Source organism: Vicugna pacos, chromosome 6, assembly GCF_048564905.1.
Source record: "Vicugna pacos chromosome 6, VicPac4, whole genome shotgun sequence".
Taxonomy (NCBI): domain Eukaryota; kingdom Metazoa; phylum Chordata; class Mammalia; order Artiodactyla; family Camelidae; genus Vicugna; species Vicugna pacos.
The window spans coordinates 30,030,037-30,056,041 of record NC_132992.1 but is presented as its reverse complement, the minus strand read 5'-3'; the positions used below and the strand labels follow the sequence as shown (position 1 = coordinate 30,056,041).

Below are 26,005 nucleotides of genomic sequence, written 5' to 3'. Positions count from 1 at the left end.
CAGCAACATATAAGGTAAGTACTATTATCATCCTTATTTTACAGATGAGAAAATTGAGGGACAGAGAAGTGAAGCAACTCACCCAACGACATATAGCTCATAAATCAAGGAGATGGAGATTCAAATCCAGGTAGGCTGTCCCCAGAATCTGTGCTCTTAGTTACAGCATTAAACTATTTATGAAACTGCTCTTATATCATTTTTTTCTATTTCCTCCACTAATTTCAAATCTTCCTTAGAAATCAGAAAATCAAAAAAACTTTTTTTAAATAAAGAAATTAGAAAATCTGTAAATATTACTTGTAAAATATAGGAAATAATAGTAAATATTTAGGGAAAATATAAAATCATCTAAAATCCCACAAACTCGAGACATTGCCGTGTAAAGTCGAAATATTTCCATATATGTATTTACTTTATATGTAGTATTTTTTATTTTATAATCTTTTTAACTTCATTTCAAATCATGTATTTTTTTCAGGTTAGTTTATCTGAGCTTCTAATTTATTTTATGTGCACTGAAAAATACTATGAACATAAATTCAAGCATATTTAGAAGCTCTCTTCTTTATTCATGTAGCAAATTACTTTTTATAGGGATTTCAATTGTGAAAACTGTACTGTTCCTTTGAATTACTGATTTTTTTTCCAAGTATCTGGTAATGTTTTTCTGTTCAGCAATATTTTTATTGCATGCTTTATGTTAATACTCCCTGTCACTTGAGGGAAATTGCCAGATACTCTGTAGTGCCTATACACATTTTGTTTTAGGCAAAAAAGAAAGGGGAAAGTGTGCATTTTTCTAGTTTACTGTATTAGATTTCTGATCTAGTTGGACATGTTGGGTGTTGAGGTCACTCTGAGAGGGGAGGCTCATGACAGGGAAGTGGCCAGCTTCCAGATTCTCCCATCAGCATACAAGTGTCAGTGAACTCAATTCTCAAAGTCCTTTGATGGAGATTTACTCCATATCCCCCACAGGGGCTTCTAGGCCCTTGATTTTGCTTAACATTCATTACCATATAAATGTTAGTAAAGTCTATCATCTAATAATGCCTACACTGAGCCAGAAATTGTGCTAAGTACTGGGGTATACAAAGTCAGCTAAAAGTTCCTTTTCTCGGAAATCATAGTTGAAAATTAAGAACTAATATACAAAAAAAATTATAGTATACTTTAATTATTATAAAGAATGCACAAGATATAACAATAGTTCATAGAGAGGAGCTATTTACTCTGCTTATGGTCTTCAATAAATACTTCAGAGTGGCTGGCAGTTAATCTGTATCTTGAAGGATAAAAGGAAAAGGGAAGTAACATTTCTGCCAGGTGGTTTAACCCATATCCTCTCAAATCCTCATAACATCAGGAAAAATAAGTTATAATTCTCCCATTTTACGGACAAATAAATTTCATCATTTGATAGCCTGCTCTGGTTTATATAGCCCATAAGTGGCAGAGTTGGAATGGCAATCAAAGTTTATCAGGCCTTAGAGCCAAAGATAGTTTCACCTTGTGATGACCAGGAATAACACAAATGAAAGTGCATGCAAAGGCACTGAAATATGAAAAAATATAGTAACGTGTTCAGTTCACAAAAGGGTCTTATGTAAAATGCTATTAAGTTTTAAATGTTTTTAATGATAGAACCAGAAGTCCAAATAGGAGAGTAACTAGGTTATGTTTGATCTTTAGGTATAGACAGATCTGAAAACAGAGTACAGAAAGGACTAAGCTTAGGTAAGAATGGAGGCAGGAACATCATTTGGAAGGCTTTCAGTCATTAAGATTAGAAAATAGATACATCAGAAATAAGAACTGACAGTGGAAATGAAGAGGAGGAAAAAAACTGAGAAATATTCAGGAGGTGTAATTTTCCACCTGGGATGTGAGGTCAAAGAGGAGACAAGGGTACCACATAGATCCCTGGGTTTGGGCATCATTGTGAATGGTCATATTTCTCAGGTATTTAAAAGAAGATAAAATCTTTTAAGATTTCAGACTTGTGCATCCTAACTTTGAAGTGCTTAAGGGATGTCCATTTATGTTCTACCGTATAGCCTTAGATATACTGTGCTGGAGTTTAAGGCTCGAGCTATAGATATAGAAATCTTCAGTAAGTGGAGATTAGTTAAAACAATGAAGTATGTTTTGAATGAAAAAATAGTTTAGGATAGACTTCAGAGTCACACCAACAATCAAAGATAATCGGGGGGGGGGGAATCTGTGTGTCAGTAAAAGACACAAAAGAGTAAAGAGAAACAGAAAATTTAGGAGCTTTGCTACATAAATATTAGGAATGCATGCAGCTTCCAGTAACAATGCCTTATTTATAGTCTGCTAAACAAACAAGCTTTTATTTTTCTCACATGACAAGATGTCAGAAGGTAGACCTTTGCTGATGTCAGTTAAAGATTTTTTTGGACTGGGTCCTTTTTCTATCTGTTCATACTATCATCTTTAACATGTAGACTTCCAAAGCTCATGATAGGTTCATCTTTAGGCATCACATTAACATTGAATGCAGGAATAAAGGAGCCTTCTCCACATTAAGCTTTGTATTTTAACCTGGGGAAGAAAATTTTCACATAAGACATTACTCTATATCTCATTAATCAATTCTAGGTTATGTGCCCCTCTTAAACCAATCCATGGCCAAGTGACAGTGGATTATCATGCTTCATCTGGGGGCAAGGAAAAGGACCTATCTTCTGCCAAAACTGAGATATCTCTTCCAAATAACTAAATAGGTAGGTGTTCTGTTATCCAGAAATGGGGATGGAAAGGGCTTTGGGACAGGCAACATATGTAGCAGCCAATTTCAGAAGAGATTTCAAAAACAGTGGATGATCATGGGTAACAAATTTGAAGAATGAGTAAGATAAAGACTAAAAAGTGATTATATGTGATACTTTTATATGTAGACGGTTGTGTGCTGAATCCCTGGTGACCTCTGTAAAAGGATTTTCTGGAGGAAGCTAGTTTGTTTTGGCTTAGTCAATAAATGGAACGTATAAGTTAAAATAAACTTATCTGTGAAGTGTTTGAGAGAGAAATGGAAAATCAGAAGGAATTCTCCCCATACTGTCCTTGACAGATTTTATTTTTGAAGGAGAGAATCTGTGTGTAAGAGATGAAGACAAATGAAAAATTGGGGTGAAGGAAACAGGTTGATTGACGCTTCTAGATCTTTGGAGAGATCTAAAGCATACTTGGAGGTGCTGGCCTTGAAGAGCATAGAACAGTGTTTGAAGCATGCACTCTAAAGTCCTACAGCTCTTGATTCTAGTCCTGGCTTTGCCACTTTATTTTTCTGAGGCTCACTTTCTTTATTTGCGAAATGGGTATATTAAAACTGAACCTATCTTACAAAGTCATTAGGAGGTTTGAAAGAGATAATGTACTTATTTTAACACAATTCCCTGAGTGTAGAGGACACTTAAATGGTATCTGTGATCATTATAGTTGATTATTAATTATTAGTTATCATCACTACATTTACCAATATTTACACTCAGATATCCAATATTTTATTTTTAGTTTCTCATTAATCTACTTATTAAAAGTGGTCATGGACCAAAGATAATATCATGCCATGAACCAAGTTTTTTAATTATTAACTCCTGTGCACCTGAGTTCCATAAAAATTTTAAAAGCCTATGTGATGGCCTATGTTCAAATACTTTTGTCCTGGTGATCTCTACAGGCTCAGTGAAGTAAGAGAATATCAATGGGCAAAGAAAGGTGCAGGTAAGAATGCACAGAATTAATGTGAAAGTACCATTAACAGCAGGGTGACAGAAGAGATGACGATTATTTGGTGTGAGAACACTTAGGGCAATGGTCAGAAAAATGATCCAGAAATTTTAGAGAAAAATAAATTTAAAAGAGATTTAGCTATGGGATGAAAAGTAAAGTAATTCTTTTTGGCTCTGTCTGTAAAACTTTACAGTCACTTTTTTTCCCTCAGCTGTCACCTATATACAATAAATTTGTTGCTAACCATATTTCTTCCAAATGCTTCACTTTCCTCCTCTCAGTATCTAGGTTTATTAGCAAGGTGAATAGAGAATCTATGTCTGTGCCAGTGATACTTATTCTTTTCAATATTTATCCTCAGGTCATTTGAAAAGCAGCTCTTCTGCCCCAGTCAATGGGTGGACTAAATGACTCCATGGCCACTGAGTTTGTATTACTTGCCCTCTCTTGTTCTTGGGAAAAAAAGCTTTTCCTCACTTTGACATGTTCTTTCCTGTATTTAGGGGTCATCTTGGGAAACCTTTTTATTTTGCTTTTGATAATATCTGATTCTCACCTACATTCTCCTATGTACTTCCTGCTAGCCAATCTGTCCCTCATTGACGTGGGCCTTTCCTCTACCACGGTCCCCCAGATAATCACAGACCTTTTCAATGAATACAAAGTAATCTCTTTCCAAAGCTGTATGACACAGATATGCTTCATCCACATCATGGGAGGAGTGGAGATGGTGTTACTCATAGCCATGGCATTTGACAGGTGCACAGCAATCTGCAAGCCTCTTCACTACTTGAACATCATGAACCCCAAAATATGTGTTTCATTTGTAATCACTGGCTGGGTAATTGGGGTGATCCACGCTATGTCTCAGTTTTTATTTGTTATAAACTTGCCATTCTGTGGGCCTAACAAAGTGGACAGCTTTTATTGTGACTTTCCTAAGATCATAAAACTTGCATGCACAGGTGGGGCCAAGCTGGAGTTTATTGTTACTGCCAACAGTGGCTTCATGAGCATGGGCACCTTCATCCTGCTAATCCTTTCCTATTCCTTCATTTTGGTCAGTGTCTGGAAACGTTCTTCAGGAGACTTATCCAAGGCATTTGTAACTTTGTCATCTCACATGACTGTGGTTTTTTTGTTTTTCACTCCATGCATGTTTCTCTACGTCTGGCCTTCTCCTCCACCGTCACTTGATAAAAATCTGTTCATTGTTGACTTTGCTATTACCCCTGTCTTGAATCCTGCCATCTATACATTAAGGAACAAGGATATAAAGGTAGCAATAAAAAGATTAAAAAAAAAGATATCTTATTCCAGATTTTGTTGATCACATCTTTTTTTGAAGCTTTAGAATGGTACATCCAGCTTACCCATCTCTACGTAGGCACCTCAAATTTAACATATCCAGGAAAAACTCATCATTTGCCATCCTATACCTGCTACTATTTATCTGCAGAGTAGAAGACCATTTACTATTACCAACGTGGGAAATGTAAATACATCATACTAAGAATTGATATTCTTACAGAGAACAGCATGGTCTGACGAGTAACACTTTAATTTTGAATTCTGGATTATATTTCAAATAAAAGGATATAATAACATTGTTTCTGTTCTTCATAAAATTTAAAAATAACCTGCAAATTTGTTGTGATGAATGTCAAGTATTATTACACTGAATATTACTCATGTAGGCCCAATGGCTTTACTTATTATTTAAAGGAGACAAAATCTGAAAATAAGTAGTTTATTTGGAAAGGTTTCCTAGAAGACACTGGTTCAGAAGGGGCCAAGGAGGCACAGACGCCGGGGAAGGGTATACTAATTCGTATTCTACTACTACAGACAACTGGAGGGGGAATCTTGCTGTGACCTTGTAAGAAATTGTATAGATTCTATGACTTAACAGTTGTCCCACTTGTGAAGCGAGGAAGCTGTGTATTTCTGTATTGGTGTAACTCTGAGGCATTAACTCTGTGGAAGTTTTCAGGCTACTCCACATAGTGGGTTGAACACTTTTGATTTCAAAAAAAAAGTCCTCAGGCAGAAGTCTCTAGAACTTATGGTATAGAACAGTCTATGTTCTTGGGAATATCAAGTGCAGAGGGACATGTGTGAGACACCGAGAGCATCAGATACACTCCACATATTCCCATGTTTAGATGCATTCATGCGCCATGTAAGTTCACTCCATCATTAATTCTTTAAACATAGCAGTGTAAACGGTACAAGTATTAATGGGCCCTGTCACTGTACATATGCCAAAGATGATATTAATCATCTTTCTTATGTTTTTTATTTTTATTGAAAAATAGTTATTTGTAATATTATATTAGACCTCTGCACATTTTTCAGGTATACAGCATAGTGATATGGTATTTGTGCAGATTATACTTCATTATAGGTTATTACAAGTTAATGGCTATAATTCCTTGTGCTATCCAGTACATCCTTCTTGCTTATCTATTTTATACATAGTAGTTTATATCTGATATCCATAATCCTCCTCCTCCACAACCCATTCTAGATCCCCCTCACATTTATCCAGCACTTCAGTTTTTTTAGATCACTTGCCCAGATCTGTATCTTTCTCCCTGAGCAGTCTGAGTCCATGATTATCATGCTCCTGTCTATAATTTCTGCAATTGCCCATTCCAGTTATTGTCAGTCACTGTTGATGTAAGTGTAGTAGCAACTCTATTTCTTCATGGTAATGAAGATTAATTATCCCTTGCATGATAGAAACTTGTTTCTTTGTCTGATGATCTACAAATACAAGGAAATCAAAATAACCAGGAAACTACTCAAACTGTAGGTTTATTGGGATGCTTACTCTGTCCCAAGAAGCAGCATTCTCCCCACCCAGCAGAGGTCAAAGCTGTAGGTCCAGAAAACTCAAGTTGTCCAAAGAAGTGATGGTGAATGGAGCCACTCTCACCACCTACCCTTGGTTTCCAAACATATACATCCTAGAACATAGTATCTTATAATGTCTATGGGTTCAAAGTACATGTCACATGTTAAAGCACAAAGTGTCATCCTCAAACTGGTACTAACCTGCACCTTTAAAAAGCTACTCCCATGTCCTATCAGCTGACAGCTTGTTTATCAAAGCACCAGTGGATCACTTGACTGTGTGCTCATTTGTACTTTCTTTGCTGTAAAAATATTCCTTTGTCCTAAACAATGTTATGAAGGGCATTAGGAATTCTATGTGTTTTTGGATCATCTAATGGCCAAGGTACTGTTGTAAGAATGCTCAAAGCCATACTTGGAAAACATATTACCACAGAAAGAACAATTTGCTGTTCTTTCAGCATAGAAGAGATCAAATGTAAATAACTTGCCAACAAGTTACTAAATGCCACAATGGATGAAACCATGTCAAGCATCCATGTGTGATTCTGAAAGGTCAAACATTTAGCAATGGCTGTGGCTATAACTGCCTTAGTGAGATGAGACCATGCAGAAAGAACCCATAGAAAGACTTCATTCTCTCCCTTTATAATTATTTCATTCATAGGCCCATTATACAATAAAAAAAACTCTCAGAAAGACTTCACCTTTGCCATTTATAATTTCTTCATTCATGGGCCTTTGTGCAAGCACTGGAGTGCCTGATCCAGGTTACCAGCTCTGGGGTTTTTTGTTTGTTTGTTTTAAAAATAAGCCCTGCCCTGAGAGGAAACTAGTTAACCAGAACCTAACCTACTGAAGAATTATCTGAGCCTAACTGACCTGGGCAAGGATAATATACAACTCTAGCCATTTTATCCTATCTAAGAGAGGAGGAAAAGACTGAGAAACACTGTAAAGACTGCAATCCAGAGACACAGGGTCACTGAAAGACAAAGACCAAACAAAGGACAATAGAACACTTCCCCTTTGCCCATACCTCACCATCACTTTACCAAAAGCCTGTTTACTGCAGTTTATTTTACCCAGTGCATCATATCTAGAACATCAAAGAAAAATTACAAGGCATACCAAAGGCAAAAAACACAATTTTAAGAAGCAGAGAAAGCTTTAGAACTGGATGTGGCAGGGATGTCAGAATTATTAGGCTGGGACTTAAAACAACAATGATTAATATGCTAAGGGCTCTAATGGATAAAGGAGATAGTATGCAAGAACAGATGAGCATTATAAGCAGAGAGAGGGAAAGCCTAAGAATAAAAAGGAAATGATAGAGAATTAAAATACTGTAATAGAAATGAAGAATGCTTTTAATGGGTTTATCAATAGACTGAACACAGAAGAGGAAAGAATCTCTGAGCTAGATAATGTATCAATAGAATCCTCAAAAGCCTAAAAGCAGAGAACAAAGAATGAAAGAGAAAACAGAACAGACCATCCAAGGACTGTGGGACAACTAAAAAAGGTATAACATACATGTAATGGGAATACCAGAAGAAGAGAGGAAGGAACAGAAGAAATGTTTCAAAAAGTAATGACTGAGAATTTCCTCAAAATTAATGTCAGACACCTAATTCCAGATCCAGGAAGCTCAGAGAATACCAAGTAGGATGAACACCAAAAATTTGTTTCAATAGACCTGCCACAAAAGAAATGTTAAAAGAAGTTCTTTAGAGAAAAGAAAAATAATGTAGGTCAGAAACTCAGATCTACATAAAAAAAAGAAGAACATGGAAAAAGAAATAAGTGAAGATAAAATAAAAACTTTTATTTTCCTTATTCTTAATTGAGCTAACAGATAACAGTTTGTTTAAAATAATGATAGCAACAATGTAGTCAATTGAATATGTTTATGCTTGCTTATGTATGCTTACATATAAGTAAAATGAATGACAGCAATGATAGAAGGAGTGGGAGGAAGGAATTAGGATTTTTTGTTATTATAAAGTATTCACACTACCCATGAAGTGGTATAGTGTTATTTGAAAGTAGACTTAGATTAGTTGTAAATGTATATTGCAACTCTAGATTAACAACCAAAAAAAAAAAGTAAAAATGTATAAATGATACACTAAGAAAGAAGAGCAAATAGAATCATAGAAGATGGTTGATTAAAACTACAGAAGGCAGAAAAAGGGTGGAAGATAGAAGTAAGAAAAAGGGCAAAAAACAGAAAACCATAACAAATGTGATAGATATTAGTCCATTATGTAAACAATCACTTTGAAAGTTAATAGTCTAAATCTATCAAATAAAAGACAGAGATAGTCAAAGTGGATCAAAAACCACAATCCAACTATATGTTGTCTATAAGAAATCCACTTTAAATATTAAGACACATATAGACTAAAAGTAAATGGATGGAGAAAAATACAACACATTAACATGTATCAAAGGAAAGCAGATGGGGAGGGTATAGCTCAGTGGTAGAGTGTGTGCTTAGCATACCCGAAGTCCTGGGTTCAATCCCCAGTACCTCCATTAAGTAAATAAATAAACCTAATTTCCTACTCGCCCCACACACACACACACAAAAAAAAAACACAACAAAGGAAAGAAGAAGTAGCTATATCATTTCAGACAGAGCAGACTTCAAAGTAAGGAAAGTTATCAGGGATAAAGAAGGGCATTACTTAATGATAAAGGGGTCCATTCCCCCAAGATTTCATAACAATTTTTAAAGAGTGTGCAACTAAAAACAGCATCAAACTGCATAAGACAAAAACAGATAGAAATGCAAGGAGAAATGGATGAATCTACTATGATAGTTGGAGACTTCAACTCCCCTCTCTCAGAAATGGACAGATCCAGCTGACAGAAAATCAGTAAGGATAGAATTGAACTCAACAACATCAATCAAGTGGATATAATTGACATCTGTAGACTACCTCATCCAACAACTATAGAATACGAAATTCTTCTTAAGCTCACATGGAGCTTCAGCAAGACAGACAACAATTTGGGCCATAACAATAACTTGGGAAATTTTAAATAATAGAAATCTTACAGTGTCTGCTTTCAGACCATAAGGAATGAAACTAAAACTCAGTAACAGAACAATAACTGAAAAATCCCCACGTACATGGATATTTAAAAAAACACACTTCTAAATAACACATAGGTCAAAGAATAAATCTGAAGAGAAACTTTTAAAAATATTTTAAACAAAATGAAAATAAAAACACAACTTATCAAATTTTTATGAAATACAGTGAAAGCAGTGCTTAAGGGAAATTTATAGAATTAAATGATTGTATTAGAAAGATCTAAAATCTAAGTTTCTATCTTAGGAAACTGAAAAAAGAGAAGCAAGTCAAACCTAACATAAGCAGAAGAAAAGAAATAACAAATATTAGAGCAGAAATCAATGAAATTGTAAACAGGAAATCAATAGAGAAAAATCAATGAAACCAAAAGCTGGCTCTTTGAGAGCCAGTCAATAAAATGAAGCCTCTAGCAAAGCTAAATAAGAAAAGGAGCGTACACAAATCACAAATATCAAAAATTTAAAACAGGATATCACTACAGATTCATGGATGTTAAAAGAATAATAAAGATTCCTTATGCCCACAAATTTGATACCCTAGATAAAACATACCAATTCCATGAAAGACACAATCTGCCAAAGTCACACAAGAAGAAATAGATAATCTGAGTAGGCCTATATCTATTTTAAAAAATTGAATTAATAATTAATAACCTACCAAAACAAAAATATCCAGGCCATATGATTCAACAATTCCACTTACAGGTATTTATCCAAAGGAAAAATCACTAATTAGAAAAGATATATGCAACCCATTGTTCCCTGCAACATTATTTACAATAGCCAAGATATGGAAGCAACCCGAGTGCTCATCAACAGAGGAATGGATAAAGAAGATATAGATACCTAATGGAATACTACACAGCCATTTGCAACGTGGATGGACCTTGAAGGTATTATGCTAAGTTCAATAAGAAGGACAGAGAAGGACAAATACCTTAAGATTTCACTCATATGTGGAATATAAAAAACAAATAAAAAATAAATAAATGAATAAGCCAAACAAAACATAAACCTAGATACAGAGAACAAAGTAGCGGTTATCAAAAGGGAAGAGTCAGTGGGGAAGACAAAATGGGTAATAGGGATTAACTTTATGGTAACAGATGAAAACCAAAATTCTGGTGGCAATCATGTTGTGGGGTATACAAAATTAGAAATATAATTGGTACACATGAAACATGTATGATGTTATAAACAACTGTTTCCTCAATTAAAAATTAGAATATATATTATTAAAAATTTTAAAACAAAGCTTTTTTACAGTTTTATGGAGAAACAGTTGGCATACATCACTAAGTGTATAGCAGGATGGTTTGATTTTCATATATTGTGAGATAACTACCATAATAGGTTTAGTTAACATCCATCATCTCATACAGATACAATAAAAAGAAAAGAAAAATAGTTTTTCCTTGTGATGAGAACTCTCAGGATTTACTCTCTTAAAAACTTTTCTATATAACTTACAGCTATTAACTATAGTCATAATGTCAAATGCTGGAAAGGCTGTGGAGAAAAGGGAACCCTCCTTCACTGCTGGTGGGAATGCAGTTTGGTGCAGCCACTATGAAAAACAGTATGGAGATTCCTCAAAAGACTAGGAATAGACTTACCATATGACCCAGGAATACCACTCCTGGGCATATATCCAGAAGGAACCCTACTTCAAAATGACACCTGCACCCCAATGTTCATAGCAGCACTATTTACAATAGCCAAGACATGGAAACAGCCTAAATGTCCATCAACAGATGACTGGATAAAGAAGATGTAGTATATTTATACAATGGAATACTATTCAGCCATAAAAACCAACAACATAACGCCATTTGCAGCAACATGGATGCTCCTGGAGAATGTCATTCTAAGTGAAATAAGCCAGGAAGAGAAAGAAAAATATCATATGATATCGCTCATATGTGGAATCTAAAAAACAAACCAACAAACAAACAAAACAAAGCATAAATATAAAACAGAAATAGACTCATAGACATAGAATACAAACTTGTGGCTGCCAAGGGGGTAGGGGGTGGGAAGAGATAGACTGGGATTTCAAAATTGTAGAATAGATAAACAAGATTACACTGTATAGCACAGGGAAATATATACAAGATCTTATGGTAGCTCACAGAGAAAAAAAATGTGACAATGAATATATATATGTTCATGTATAACTGAAAAATTGTGCTCTACACCGGAATTTGACACAACATTGTAAAATGATTATAAATCAATAAAAAAAATGTTAAAAAAAAAAACCATAGTCATAATGTTGTATGTTACATCCCTAATACTTATTGATCTTCTCACTGGAAGTTTGTGCCTTTTAACCACCTTCCTCCAATTCCTCCTCCTCCTCCCATTCCTCCCACCTCTGGTAACTATAAATCTGACCTCTTTTGTTATTAATTTGGTGGGGGTTTTTTTCATTTCATGTAAAAGTGAGATTATACAATAGCTGTCTTCTCTGACTTACTTCACTTAGCATAATCCCTTTAAGGTCCATCCATGTTGTTTAAAATGGTAAGATTTCCTTGTTTTTCATGATTGAATAATCCTCTATTATACATACTTACACTTTGGTACCTCCAGGGGATTAGTTCCAGGATTCTCCAATAGACAACAAAATTCAAGGATACTCAAGCCCCTTATACAAAACACTGTATATAGTATTTGCATATAACTTATGCACATCCTCCCATATACTTAAAATCTCCCAGATTTACATCTTCTAGATTACTTATAAAAACGAATAGAATGTGTATGCTTTTGTAAACAGATGCCTGCATGTAGCAAATTGAAGTTTTGTTTCATAGAACTTTCTGAAATTTTTTTCAGTAATTTTGATCTGTGGTTGGTTAAATCGTCAGATGTGGAACTGCAGATATGAAGCGACATCTATATGTACCACAATTGCTTTATTCATTCATTCGTCAGTGGACACTTAAGTTGTTTTCACATCTCGGCTATTATAAAAAAAAAATGCTGCTATAAACTTGGAGGTGCAGATATCTTTTTGAACTACTGTTTTTGTGTCCTTTGGTTGTATTCCCCAAAATGAAATTTATGGATTATATGATAGTTCTAGTTTTAACTTTGAGGAAACTCCATGATGTTTTTCATAAGGGCTGCACCAACTTAAATTCCCACAAACAATGCAGATGGGTTCCCTTTTCCCCACATCTATGACAGAGCTTGTATTTCATGTCTTTTTGATGATAACCATTCTGACAGGCATGAGGTGATTATCTTTGTTGTTTTGATTTACATTTCCCTGATGATTAGTGATGCTGAGCAACTTTTCAAGAGTCTGTTGGCCATCTACATGTCAGTTAGTAGGTAAAAATTGTTGAATGGGAATGAATCAAGAATGTTTATGGGAATAACCCCCTTCATAAAGCCTCTTGCTTGTTTCTGGGAAAATATATTGATACATGGGGCTCATTCTCTCCCACTCCATGAATGAGAGCATCAGCAAGAACTGTGAATGACTTCTCACCCTTCCCCACCTCAGAAACTAATCAGCTCGTGGTTCTACACTCTCTCCTTTAAATGGTGCTTATTTCTCACCCACCCAGCACATTATCTCTCCCAATATACAGGAGATACTCTTAATTCTTCTATCTTTTCTAACTTCTCATCACCAAGTAATTCTTCTGATATTTTTTCTCTTGGGAAAATTAGCATGACTTGTAGAACCTGGTTCCCAGGAGAAATCAATAAAAACCAGGTTTTTCGGGATCTCAGAAGTGCCAGTGGGTCACCAATACCTAGTGTTCCTAATTAACTGTATTCTCACTGGGAAGGAACTTATATATTTTTGTCCTGGAGATGATTACACCACAAAGAAGAAATCAAAATTATTAAGTTTCTACAAATGCTGCTGCACAACCTAGAAGAGAAGAGGTAGGTCATAAAAAAGCCCCTTTTATGTTGAGCAATATCCCAGGCATCTCTCTCTCCTTATATTTCTCTTCCATTTTTTCTCTTCATTTCCTTCTGTCTCCAGTATTCCAGTCCTTTGGGTACCATTCTTGCTGTTTTAATGACCAAAGTATATTATGCCTGAAGATGGAGATACTCCTGAAAGCACTGACATTTACAATGTCTCTCTTTGGTAAGTTAGTATCTCAAGGATCTTGTCTCTCTCACCACTTTCTTCATTACTTTACATGACACTTCATATTTCCCGTAGTGGGGACCAAATATATCCGTGTCTTGCCCATTCCATTCCCACCCATGCTCCTAAAAGATTACACCAATGGAAGTGATTCTCTGCCCTCATGTATAGAATGCTGAGGGCAGTCAGTTCTCTCCTCTTGGGATATCTGATAAAGCATCTGATGATATGAACCAATGACTGGGTCCAGAATTAAAGGGAGAATGATAAAAATGAACATGGTGTCCATTGGTTCTGAAAAGGACCTCTATAACAAGTGAGCTAAGGTGGTTAAAAGTAGACATTTTTAAAAATTAGTGAATATAGTACATCAGTGAACAGGACATTGGCAAAATGAGTTTTAAACAGCTTTGCTACTTTGGGTTTTCAGTCTTAGGGTGGTTATAATTGCTCTTGGTCCTTAGAGGAGGGGGAATTTTCAATCACTACAGAAGACCTACATTCTATCTTATTTTATGCATTACCTACTTGAAAAGTTTCCCACGTTCTGAATGTTAAAGCCAAAATATCCAGTGGGGATAGCAATCAACTCATGAGGCTCTGCCTCTGGAGATTTTCTGATTCTTTAATGTTTTCTAAGAAAACAAAAGAACTAACCATTTTTAACTGGTTTCAATATACTCTTCCCTCATGCTCTAAGCATGAACTCAGTATTTCAGGATTAACTAACTGTTAGAACCAATTCCTGATAAGCCTTGAACAGAAGATGGAATCCTCTTTAAACAGGTTAATCAGCACAACATGCACAGTTATGAGTAAGCCTGATTTTACCTCACATTTTTAGCTTTTCTCTTTAGACATATTTCTTCAGTCAGTCTTATCTGTTTTAGAAAATGTAAGGGAATATTAGAAATAATAAAATTCAGTTGGCACATTAAAGGGGTGGCTTATATTAGTGCTTTCCTACTGTTTTCAGTGTATGATTTGTCTGTTCCAAGTAACAGACACATCAGGATCCTATAAAAATTTCACAAATATTAATTTTTGTCTAAACAAGGAAGCATGTACATATCTGGTCCAAATACGGCATAAAACACCCAAGTTTCCTTCATAGTACACCAAGTAATTTTCATCCACTGTCTAAGAAACGGTGGTTTAACAAGGACTAATAAAACTATGAAACTTGTGCCAGAAAGAATAATAATATTCTACCTCTATCACATATATGCATATTTCACTCATTCCTTAATTCTCAGCGTTCTTCTTTTTCCTTTTCTTGCCCTTCTTTCTCTCCTGTTGCTTTCCTTTCTTTTCCTTTTCATAATTTTTTATAACACATGGCCAACAAAGGAAAATATAAAATACAGATGTTCAAACTTTTTAATATTAAAATTACCTTAAGTGTCATTATTCAAAATGATCTTCTTGAGATATTAACATATATACTTACATGTTTTGTAGTGTTTACATATCAAGAGCATATCACATAAGACACCTACTTGTAACCAATTTTTGCCACTTAATAATTTAGCAGACATGTCAACAAATCTAAATTTGCATCATTTATAAGGGCCACATTCATTTTGGTATCAATCTTACCAATAGCCCCTTTCTGCATATCTTCTCACATCTTATCTTTTTTCAATGTACTTCTATCTTTTCACTTCAGATTAGATAATGAACAGATTCAAATGTATGTTATAGATAAACATCCTCAAAATTTCTACTTATTTGCATCATGACTAAATATTTTATTTCAGTGAAGAACACCAGTATTTCTGTTTCATGTTTGAATTGCCAGTCATTACTCCTAGAACAGAGCTCTCAAAATCTTTCTCAATTCTAAAGTAGTGAGAAGTCCTCTTTTTGAGTCTTCTGACACTCCATCTTCGGAGTTTGGAGTTCCCCCTTGATTTAAAGTGTATCTTAATTCTCCAAGTGATTGGCTGCAATCATAAATACTGGATTATCAGAGAAGTAAGGCTTTTCAATGTATGCTACCATCCCTCTTCAGTTCCACATTTGTTCCCTCATTGGTTGGTCACTATTCTATGTGTGATTCATGCATAAGATTTCCCAAGTGTAAAGTGAAAGAATAATCAGAGTGCATTCTCCTAAAGTGTGTATGGACAAATGTGATTAATAGTTTGAACACTCCAAATATGGCTGATTATTTATGACATGAAAGGTGTTATGGTAAATATATACAAACAAGACTAAAGAAGCCAGTATTATTATTGTACAATAAAGTTGGTAAAGAAGCTCTTGGCTAGGAAAATGTTACTCTGCTCCTAATTCCTCCACCTTACCTGTTATATCCCCAAGATTTCTTTTCTTGTTTCTCTGGTCTACCTTTTGATTGCCTCATTTCTCCTATTCATTTATCTTCTTTTCAGTTGCCCTCACTATATGTTTTCTAACTTCAACATATTGGTACTTGTAACATATTTCCCACAGAATCATTGATGGGCAAACAAGATATTAATGTTTGAAATGATACCCATATTTCTCAATTCTTTATTATTTTCTACCCTCAGAATATTTCAACTTTTCTATTGACTGAATCAATGGATGGAGTAAATGACTCTGTGGTATCTGAAATTGTATTAATTGGACTTTCAAATTCATGGGAGATGCATCTTTTCCTCTTTTGGTTCTTCTTTGTGTTCTACATGGGAATTATCCTGGGAAACCTCTTTGTTGTGTTCACAGTAATTATTGACTCTCATTTACACTCCCCCATGTACTTCCTATTGGCCAACCTCTCTATTCTTGATCTAGGTCTTTCCTCTACCACGGTACCCAAAATGATCTCTGATCTTTTCACGGACTGCAACATCATTTCCTTTCCAAAATGCATGACACAGATATTTTTTATTCATGTCATGGGTGGAGGTGAGATGGTGCTGCTTATAGCCATGGCATATGATAGGTATACTGCAATCTGTAAGCCTCTCCACTACCTGACAATTATGAGCCCCAAAATGTGTGTTTCCTTTGTAGTGGCTTCCTGGATAGTTGGGATAATCCATGCTATATCTCAGTTTGCTTTTGTCATAAACTTGCCTTTTTGTGGCCCTAATAAAGTAGATAGTTTTTATTGTGATTTACCTCGGGTCATGAAACTTGCTTGTATAGACACTTATAAGCTGGAATTCGTAATCATCACTAACAGTGGGTTTATATCCATGGCTACCTTCTTCTCTTTAATTATATCCTACATTTTCATTTTGGTCACTGTCTGGAAACGTTCTTCAGGAGATTTATCCAAAGCGTTTGTCACACTGTCAGCTCATATCACTGTAGTAATTTTATTTTTCATGCCATGCATGTTTCTCTATGTGTGGCCTTTCTCTACAACAGCACTGGATAAGTATTTGTTTATTGTTGTCTTTGCCATCACCCCTGTCTTAAATCCTGCTATCTATACATTAAGAAACAAAGACATGAGAGTTGCCATGAGAAGACTGGGCAAACGGATTGTAGGTTCTGGTGGGATTTCATAATGAATAGCGCAGATCTAGAGTATAGATGCTTCAGGCTCTCCAAAAACACTGAGTCACGTGACTCACCTTTAAGATGGTAAGAATTACTACTTGGAGAGTTCAACAAAGGTACACCTGCAGAAATTGACTATCAAGTCAGAGATGACTTTATTTTGCCGATCACAGAGAATAAATTGACTTCATCTACTTTTATGGAGAAGAGAGATGAGAAAAGTGAGATGATTTCCAGATGTAAACTTAACATTCAAATATCATTTTCTGGGTGACAATTTTTGGGACTTATTAATTATAATTACTCTCAATTATAAATAAATACCTCAAAAATGGGTAAATATGTATCACTATAAGCTTGTGGACTCAATAGATAAAATGTGAGTTTGGGTAAATCACAAATAAATAAAGTATATTTTTTAAATTTCTATTTTAATTTTAGTTTAACTTAGAATAAGAATAAAATCAACTATGTATTACTTATGTTAAACCATGAACTCAAACCTGACTATATCCTGAGCTTTTTCAGTTTTGGGTGCTATTTCAATTTTGTATTTAAATTTGAGTGACTTCAGGTAGAGAATTCCTATAACAGAAACAATTCTTTAGATAAATATAGACCAGAGATTTTTGCACTTTTTTCTTCTTCACTGTTGTTTTGAAAATAAATGCCTTCTAATATTCAATCATCCCAGTTTATTCTTTAAAAAGGCATAGAAATAATAGCTGTTTCACGAGAGAATAATCATCCTAGGATGTGTGTTTGAACATGGCTTCTTAGTCAATCAAAAAAAAAAAAAAATCCTCCCGTAGATTTACTATCAGCATTTGATAGCCTTGGATAAGAGTAAAACCAAAAATGGTGAGGCATATTCAATTTAATTAAAGATTTCTACATTTGAAATAAAGGCTTTATTGAAGTTACACATAACTTTTTCATGTATTTGTTTCTACTACTCTGTAAATAAAATCTTCTCAATTAAAAGAAACTAATGTGGAGTTTTTTGTCTTGTATTTCTCCAGAAATCTTTGCAATAACATCTCTGGCCTCCTCTATATAAATAAGTCATTAATACTTCTTTTTAATGCTTTGTTACTCATCTGAACAGTAATTTCTTTTTTACTAAATTATTGCTGACAGCTCCCTGCTTCAAATACTCTACTGGGCTTCTGAAGCACTACCATCTCCTGGTCTTCCTCCTACCTCTTGGGTAATTCTTCCCCAGTATCAGTTGAATTTCCCTCATCTGCTCAAACAACAAATAAATATTCCTCAGAACTGCACCTTTGGCCTGTTCTCACTTTATATTCTGTCCCTAGGTGGCATCCATTCCCATGGCTTTAATTACTCTGTCTAGATTTTAGCTAAGTTCTATCAAAGCTAGGGTACTATTTCTTGAGTTTCTAGTCTACTTACTTGGATGCTTTTCAGGCAAATTCCACTCAACAAGTCTAAAACTAAACTAATTGTCTCCTCCTCAAACCTACTTTTCTTTCAAGGTCCCCAGTCACAATAAATAGCACCAATGTTTACCCAGTTGCTCAACTCAAAATCAGGAGTAATAATAGACGCCTCCCTCCCTCTGATCTGCAATATTCAATAAATCAGCAAATTCTATTAATTCCACCTTATAAACACCTCTTAAATATGTGTCCTTATTTTCTTGTACAATATCACCATTCTTGTTGGAGGCTTCTCATGTCATTTTTGGAATAGAATATTAAGTTAGCTATCTGTTCTCCAAACTTCAAATCTTATTTTCCTTAATTCCCAATATATTCATCTTAATAAAAGAGATTTTTAAAAAATACAAATCTAAATATGTTTAATACTTAAGACCTTTCACATACTTGCCACTGCCCTTGAATTAAAACACTAACTCCATTTCGAAGTTTATCAGGCCATCTGAGACCTGGTCTCCTGCCCCTTCTCCAGCCTCAGAGAACAACATGCTCTCTCCCTGCAATTCCAGAGCCAATGTGATGGGTTTTTTACTTGCCTAAAAACTTCAAACTCTCTCACCTCTGAGACTGCAATGGCTAATCACTGTGTCTGAAGCACCTGTCCTTCATGCGTCACTTATTAACATCTATTCATTCTTCAAATCTCAGTTTCAACATCATTTTGCCAGGGAAAAATTCCTCAAATCTGGGTCCAGAAGTTCTCCTTTCATTGTGTATTATTATAGCACTCCCTATTACGACTTTCGTAACATGAATTACACTCATAATTTCTTATATAATGTATTTCTTCTTCATTACGTATTAAATTCTGTAAAAAGGGGCCTGTGCCCATCATGTTTACTAACACCAGTAACAGTATAGAAAAGGTTCAATAAACATTTATCATTAAATGAGTGAATAAACCCAACAGAGTAATAAGCTAGCAATGAGAATAATTTGTGGCATAGTGTTTGGGCTTTCTTTTTACATTTAATCAAAAACCATAGGATTAAAGAACTTCTTCCCCTTTTCTTTCTCCTTTTCTCTTCTTAATGTTCTCTGCCTCTATCTCCTCAAGTAAAACTGAAATGTATTGTGAAACCTACTGATCAGTTCTTTTTGCAGGCTTGTCTAGTTCAAATCTTGAGCCAATCTGAGCTGAGGCAGCCTGTAAATCACTGGTCTCAGACCTCTCTGAAACTCCTAGGTCTCACAGACTCTGCATTAACAAGTCCTCCTCCTCTGGCATAGGACCCTTCTTCACTGCCAAGTAAACGTCTCATCCGTGCCCCAGGAGACAGTCCTTAAATAGCCCCAGGAGATGCTCTGTGCCTAGCTGGCCCACTTCCTAGGACTTTATTTCTGCTTATATTCTCCTCCATTCATCTTAACATGCTGTTTTGCTTAGTACCTCTCCCACTTAGAGTAAGGCACATCAGGACAGGAACACATTAGCATGGCAGAATGATGGGGCTCTGTACTGCTCAGCATTGCAGAAGGGCCTTCTGGGGAGGGACAGGAGAAGGGACACAGCAGAAATTTTCCACCAATCTGGAATGTCACTATTTAAAAAAATTAATTTAAGACCAGCCATCATTCTGCTGCTATTCTAGAGAATATGGTTTTTCCTTGTTTCTGAACAGGAGAAAAAGAAACACATTTCTAGAACAAATATAACTCTAAACAAACAGAGCCTTGACACACTGAGGCCTCCATGATAACCTGGAGATCAGATTTTTTCCACGTACACATCAAAGATAAAGCCAAGCTTCTTCAGAGAGATCCAATAGGCTTGTATTCATGACTTGTTTCTGGTCCTTTGAATGATTATCTCCCTCTCAGGTAAACATGCTTCTATTACAGACAACTCAAAATAACTCCCTACATTTTTTCTCTTTTATGTTTGTATCTGTTTTCCTGTGACCTCCTAAGAAACTGACCCAATAAAATACAAAATTGACTTGTAACCAATCAACTCAGGAAGGGTAAGTTCAAAAACGTTCAAGACCTTCATCCCCAACATTTCAAAGTTTAGAAGCACAGATAGACAGTTGCAGGTAAACATCTGCTATAATTAAAAACAGGAAAATGATTAATTTATTCTCCTGTTATCAATTATAAGAATTGTCTTTGCATATCAAGAGTTTAGATTTATTTCTTCAAGTTTCATTCTTGGTACTATGAATATCCTATCCACTCAGGACATGTATTTTCACACCTTCTCAGTCATTCTAAGCAATTCATACCCTAAGATCATCCACCCTAAATAGGGTTTTTTTTTTTAATATAAACCAACATTAATACCTCAAAACCTTCCCTCTTTCCCTCTAGTTTCAACACCAGGCAGTTCTTTCAATATTTCTCTCTTGGGGAAACCAATGTGACTCGAAGATTTAGTCCCCAAGAGAAACTAATAATGGGCTGGGTATTGGCCGTCTCTGCAGCAGCAGTGGGTCACTCTCTTGTGCTGCTAATTAGGTACTTCCCCATTAGGAAGAATCTTATATATAGCTTTGTCTTTGGCGCAGGGGCGGGTTAGGAGTGATTACTGCAATGAAGAGTAAGCTCTCTGAATTTCTCTTCTCCTAAAAATGTACATCCTGTGACTGAACAGGCAGGTAGGAAAGACACTTTTAAGTTACAAAACTGCCCCAGCAGTGGCTGCTTCCCTCTCCCTAGCCCTCTCAATCCTCCTTCAATTTCTGCTCCTCTGTAAAAATACTGTGTCAGAAATTTTCTCCTTCCTGAAATAATTTTGTCCTTTTATTTTATACCATCTCTCTCCCATTATCAAATTTTAATCACTGAATTGCATTGTCTGATAAAATTAATTTCATGCACACACATATACTCTTTGGTATTTTAAATTTATCTCCTTAAGAAGATATTTTTAGGATTCACATGTTTCTGATTTTGTGTTTTCCAACTCCTTTTAAACTTCATTTTCCCTTGTGTAAAACAGACAGCTGGCCTCACCTATGCCCACCCTATTTGAGGACCAAATTCTATTTTAAAATAGAAGGAAATCTGTCATCAACCTCCAGGATTCTAGTGTGTTTCCCTCTACTTTGCTGTTACTTTCCCTGCATTTGAAGGCTCCAGCCAATGCCTAGGTTGAGAGGCTACACTCAGATTTAAAAAAAATAAAAAACCCTGGCCTTGTGCTAGGGGCTATAAATTGTGAAACAGATCTGTTCAAGGACTGTCCAAGTTGTTTGAAGAAATAGGAAAGGGGATCATGAGGAGTAATATCCAATGAAAAAGGAAATAGTCTTCCAGAAAAGGAAGGCTGATTTTATTTTAAATGAAAAGAGAACTCAGGGGTGAATAGGGCTCTTCTAATTAGGTTAGAGTGATCCTATCAAATATAAATAATCATGGCTTTTTAATGAGTTTTTCTATTAAGCAGGTATAGAGGATGATTGAGGAAGACTACTGGACTGGAAGTTAGTCTGACTTCTAGTGCTGGCTCTATGAATGCACTGCTGTGAATACACTCGCTATCCATTTAATCTCACTGGGCTGTTTATCTGGAGAATGAAGTAACTGGACAAGATAATCTCAAAGTTCTTTCCCACTCTACACAAACCTGCAATTCCAATAATCTTTTCTGTTTAATATATATCTACATTTTCTGTTTAAAGATGTATCTCTCCAGGCCCTAAATAATTGATAAATTTTAAATTTCCAACAGCAGAGACAGTAAATTCTATGGGGACTTGGCTTCTGAAGAACTCCTGGGAACACACAGTCACCAGTGTTTCCTAAGAAGGCGGAGAAACCAAGTGTGTGTCCTTTTTCTCCAAACAAGCTCTCTAGGTCATCAAGACTTCTCCAACAATGATACATACTAATTCCAGATATTTATACCAGAAAGAGTGGGACCGTCTTCACTTACCTAAATACCCATGTTATTCTATATATGACTGGGTTATCACCAGGAAGTACAAGCTTGTAGAGAAGCTATTATTAAATTCAATTTCTCTCTATATATGTGAGGACTATTATTTTGTTTCTTATATGAACAATTTAGTACCTATTTCCAGACAATTGATTCTTCAAATATTCCTGGAGCTTTCTCTATGTGTCAGTCTGCTTCAGTCAAGTGATACAGTGTTGGACAAAGTAGTGTCCCTACATAATGAACTTTAAATTTAACACTTACAAAAAGCTATAAATATTAGAACTAGGGAAAGTGAAATACTGACTGGAGGCTGATCAGTTACATCCTAGTATCTCAGAGGTGGCTCACCTGTCAGCTGAACCACCATGCCCAACTACCCACTCCATTCTAGCAAACCCCATTGCCACAGCCATTGCTCATATGTTTAAGGTCTTAACTTTTCTTCGTATCTGTGACCATTTTCCCTACAGTTTTACTATTACTTTCCATCCTTCCAGTCAAAATATACTAAAACAGTAAATGAGAACCCAAATAAGTTCTTGGGTTAATAATATATTAATACATTATTAATACTCTTAATAATGTATTGATGTGTGTTGATTAAAACCATGACAGGCAACCTAAGCAAAGATGTGCAATGTTCTACCGATGCCTCTTTTAACCATCGTTTTATCCTCCTTATTTGTCCTTTAGGATTCTTCTTATTCCCTTCCCTGCCCTACTTTTATTCTCCTACTCTCTTTCTAACCCATCTTCACTCTTTCTCTTTCTTCGGGTCTTCTTTCCTGCCCTTAAACATGCTACTGACTCTGATTCCACCACCTTAACTCTGCTCATGTTCCAATATTTGTATTGTGATTATCCCATTTTAGAATGACTAAAAGTTATAAATAAATTAAATCATATTTTATAAAGGAAAGATTTTAGTCTTTAGGCTGACAGGCTTATATAATGTGGGAGTTTCCTGTTTAAAAATCTTAATTATCATTTGCACTCCAAGACAAATGCCACTTCAGCAGTACTAACCTAATAGTAATGGAAATTTCCAAATCTGACAAATTAATTTAGAGATTTTATTTGTTTTTATAAGATGAAACACCCAATTGCATGTTGACAGTCCTGAAGAATTGGGTTTGTGTATTTCATTTTAGTTTTACAGAATAAAAATTGGATCTTAAGCAGTCAACACGATGCTCCAGCTTCAACTTTACTTCTCCAAAAACACTGAATTGGATGGTGAGATCAGGAAGTCATCAAACACCTTATGCTAAGCAGAGTAGAGGGTATCACCATGAAATCTTCCAGGAATGACCTTCTCAACTCTATAATGCACCACTCTTAATATTTCCCATTGCAACATACTAATCTTGCTCACTCAGAATGGGATGAAACCACCAGAACATCTATTTTCCTTATAGTTATTTCATGATTACCTGAATTCATTTCAAAAAGCCAACCCTGGCAAAGTGAAACAGAGGAGATGCTTTGTCAATTACTTGAATGGAATACCTCAAGAGGTTTCAACTTCACGATAGTTTGATACAAACTCCAAGAAGTTTAATCAGGACCCTTTGCTTATTTAGCTATATCCCACCCCCCTTAATAATAGCATTTATGAATCAATTTCTGACAGTTTTAAAAAAGGGCTGATTGGATGAAACAAATTATTAAGAGTCCTTTACTTCCTCACTTAGTTTGTCTTCTGATAATTATAAGTCAATCTTTCTTTTCAGATAGTCTCAATAAATCTTTCCTTTAACTCTTCATACTCTTTACATTTTTATCAAAAAAATCAATTAGTATAACATGCATACTGAAAAACACTTCAAAATCTAAAGGATTTTTAAAGCTCTAAAGAAAACCTAAATCAACTACTGTTTTTAAAATTTTGTCCTAAGCTATTCATTTACTTTTATTACACTTAACATTATAAAGAAAAATCTTCCTAATGCTATTATAAACTTTTATTAACATTCATTTTAATAACTATATTACTTTCCATCATGTACATGCATTAAAAAAAAACTTAATGACTGGCATTTAAATTGTTCAAAGTTTTACCAACTGTAAAGTGTGATAAACATGTTTGTGCAAAAAAATTTTTCTGTACAAATAGAATTCCAAAAGGAGTATTATTGCAACAAATGATAAGGATTCAAGATTCTTGATTCATGATTTCAAAATATTTTCTTTAATGTTTGAATCAGTCTATGTTTCCTCTGGCACCATATAAAGGTGACTATTTCACGGAGCCTTTGTCAGTTTTGATAATAATTGTAAAACCTTTTTTCTAATATAATAGGAAAACAATAGTATTATATTTTATCTTATGTGATTTCTAAAAATACACACACACACATACACACACACACACAAATGTATACCTATACAGTTTACATTTCTGAATTCTCTCTTCTTATCATTAGTCCATTTGTTAGGTCTCAGAGGTTTTATTAAATGGTTTAAACTCTTTTTTATATTATGAAGATATCAATCTTTCACCTCTCTACATTGCAAATTCAAGTATATGATTCATGTGGTGGTTTAAGGTAGTTTTTTAAATTGAAGTATAGTTGATTTACACTGTTGTGTTAGTTTCTGGTGTACAGCAGAGTGATTCAGTTATACATATATATATCCTTTTTCATATTCTTTTTCATTACAAGTTATTACTAGATGCTGAATATAGCTCCCTGTGCTATACGGTAGGACCTTGTTATTTGTCTATTTTATATATAGTAGTTTATACCTGCTAATCACAAACTCTGAATATTCCCCTCTTTTCTCTTTGGTAACTGTAGGTTGTTTTCAGTGTCTGTGAGTCTTTTTCTGTTTTGTAAATAAGTTCATTTGTGTCATTTTTTTAACATTCCACGTATAAGTGGTATCATATGACACTTGTCTTTCTCTGGCTTACTTAGTATGATAAACTATAGGTCTATCCACGTTGCTGCAAATGGCATTATTTCATTCTTTTTTATGGGTAAGCAGTATTCCATTCCATATATACTCTTTATCCAAGCATCTGTCGATGGACACTTAGGTTTCTTCCACAACTTGGCTATTGTAAATAGTGCTGCTATGTATCTTTTTGAATTACAGTTTTCTCCAAATATATGCCCAGGAATGGGAATGCTGGATAATAAAGTAAATCTATTTTCAATTGTTTAAGGAATATCCACACTGTTCTCAATAGTGAACACCCAATTATATTCCCACCAATGGTACAAGACGGTTCTCCACACCCTCTCCAGCATTTATCGTTTGTGGACTTTTTAATGGTGGCCATTCTTACCAGTGCGAGGTGATACCTC

At 35.0% G+C, this 26,005-nt stretch overlaps 2 protein-coding genes and 1 long non-coding RNA gene across 4 annotated transcripts in view; 2 read left to right on the top strand and 1 right to left on the bottom strand.

Annotated features, from left to right (window-relative positions):
* The window catches only part of LOC140696851 (uncharacterized), a 513,284-nt gene that overhangs the window by 410,648 nt on the left and 76,631 nt on the right, over positions 1-26,005 (bottom strand). The gene's annotated exons all lie outside the window — the stretch shown is intronic.
* LOC102534234 (olfactory receptor 4F15-like) lies at positions 4,154-5,089 on the top strand. The gene has a single exon (XM_006218106.2). The coding sequence runs from the start codon at positions 4,154-4,156 to the stop codon at positions 5,087-5,089; it is 936 nt and encodes a 311-aa protein (XP_006218168.1).
* On the top strand, positions 16,406-17,353 carry LOC102544215 (olfactory receptor 4F15-like). The gene has a single exon (XM_031672681.2). It carries the CDS (start codon positions 16,415-16,417, stop codon positions 17,351-17,353), a length of 939 nt encoding a protein of 312 aa, XP_031528541.1. The 5' UTR covers positions 16,406-16,414.

What these genes read in the sequence shown, in the direction of transcription:
- LOC102534234 (XM_006218106.2), top strand. Translation starts at nt 4,154, where the DNA reads ATGGGTGGACTAAATGACTCCATGGCCACTGAGTTTGTATTACTTGCC.
- LOC102544215 (XM_031672681.2), top strand. Translation starts at nt 16,415, where the DNA reads ATGGATGGAGTAAATGACTCTGTGGTATCTGAAATTGTATTAATTGGA.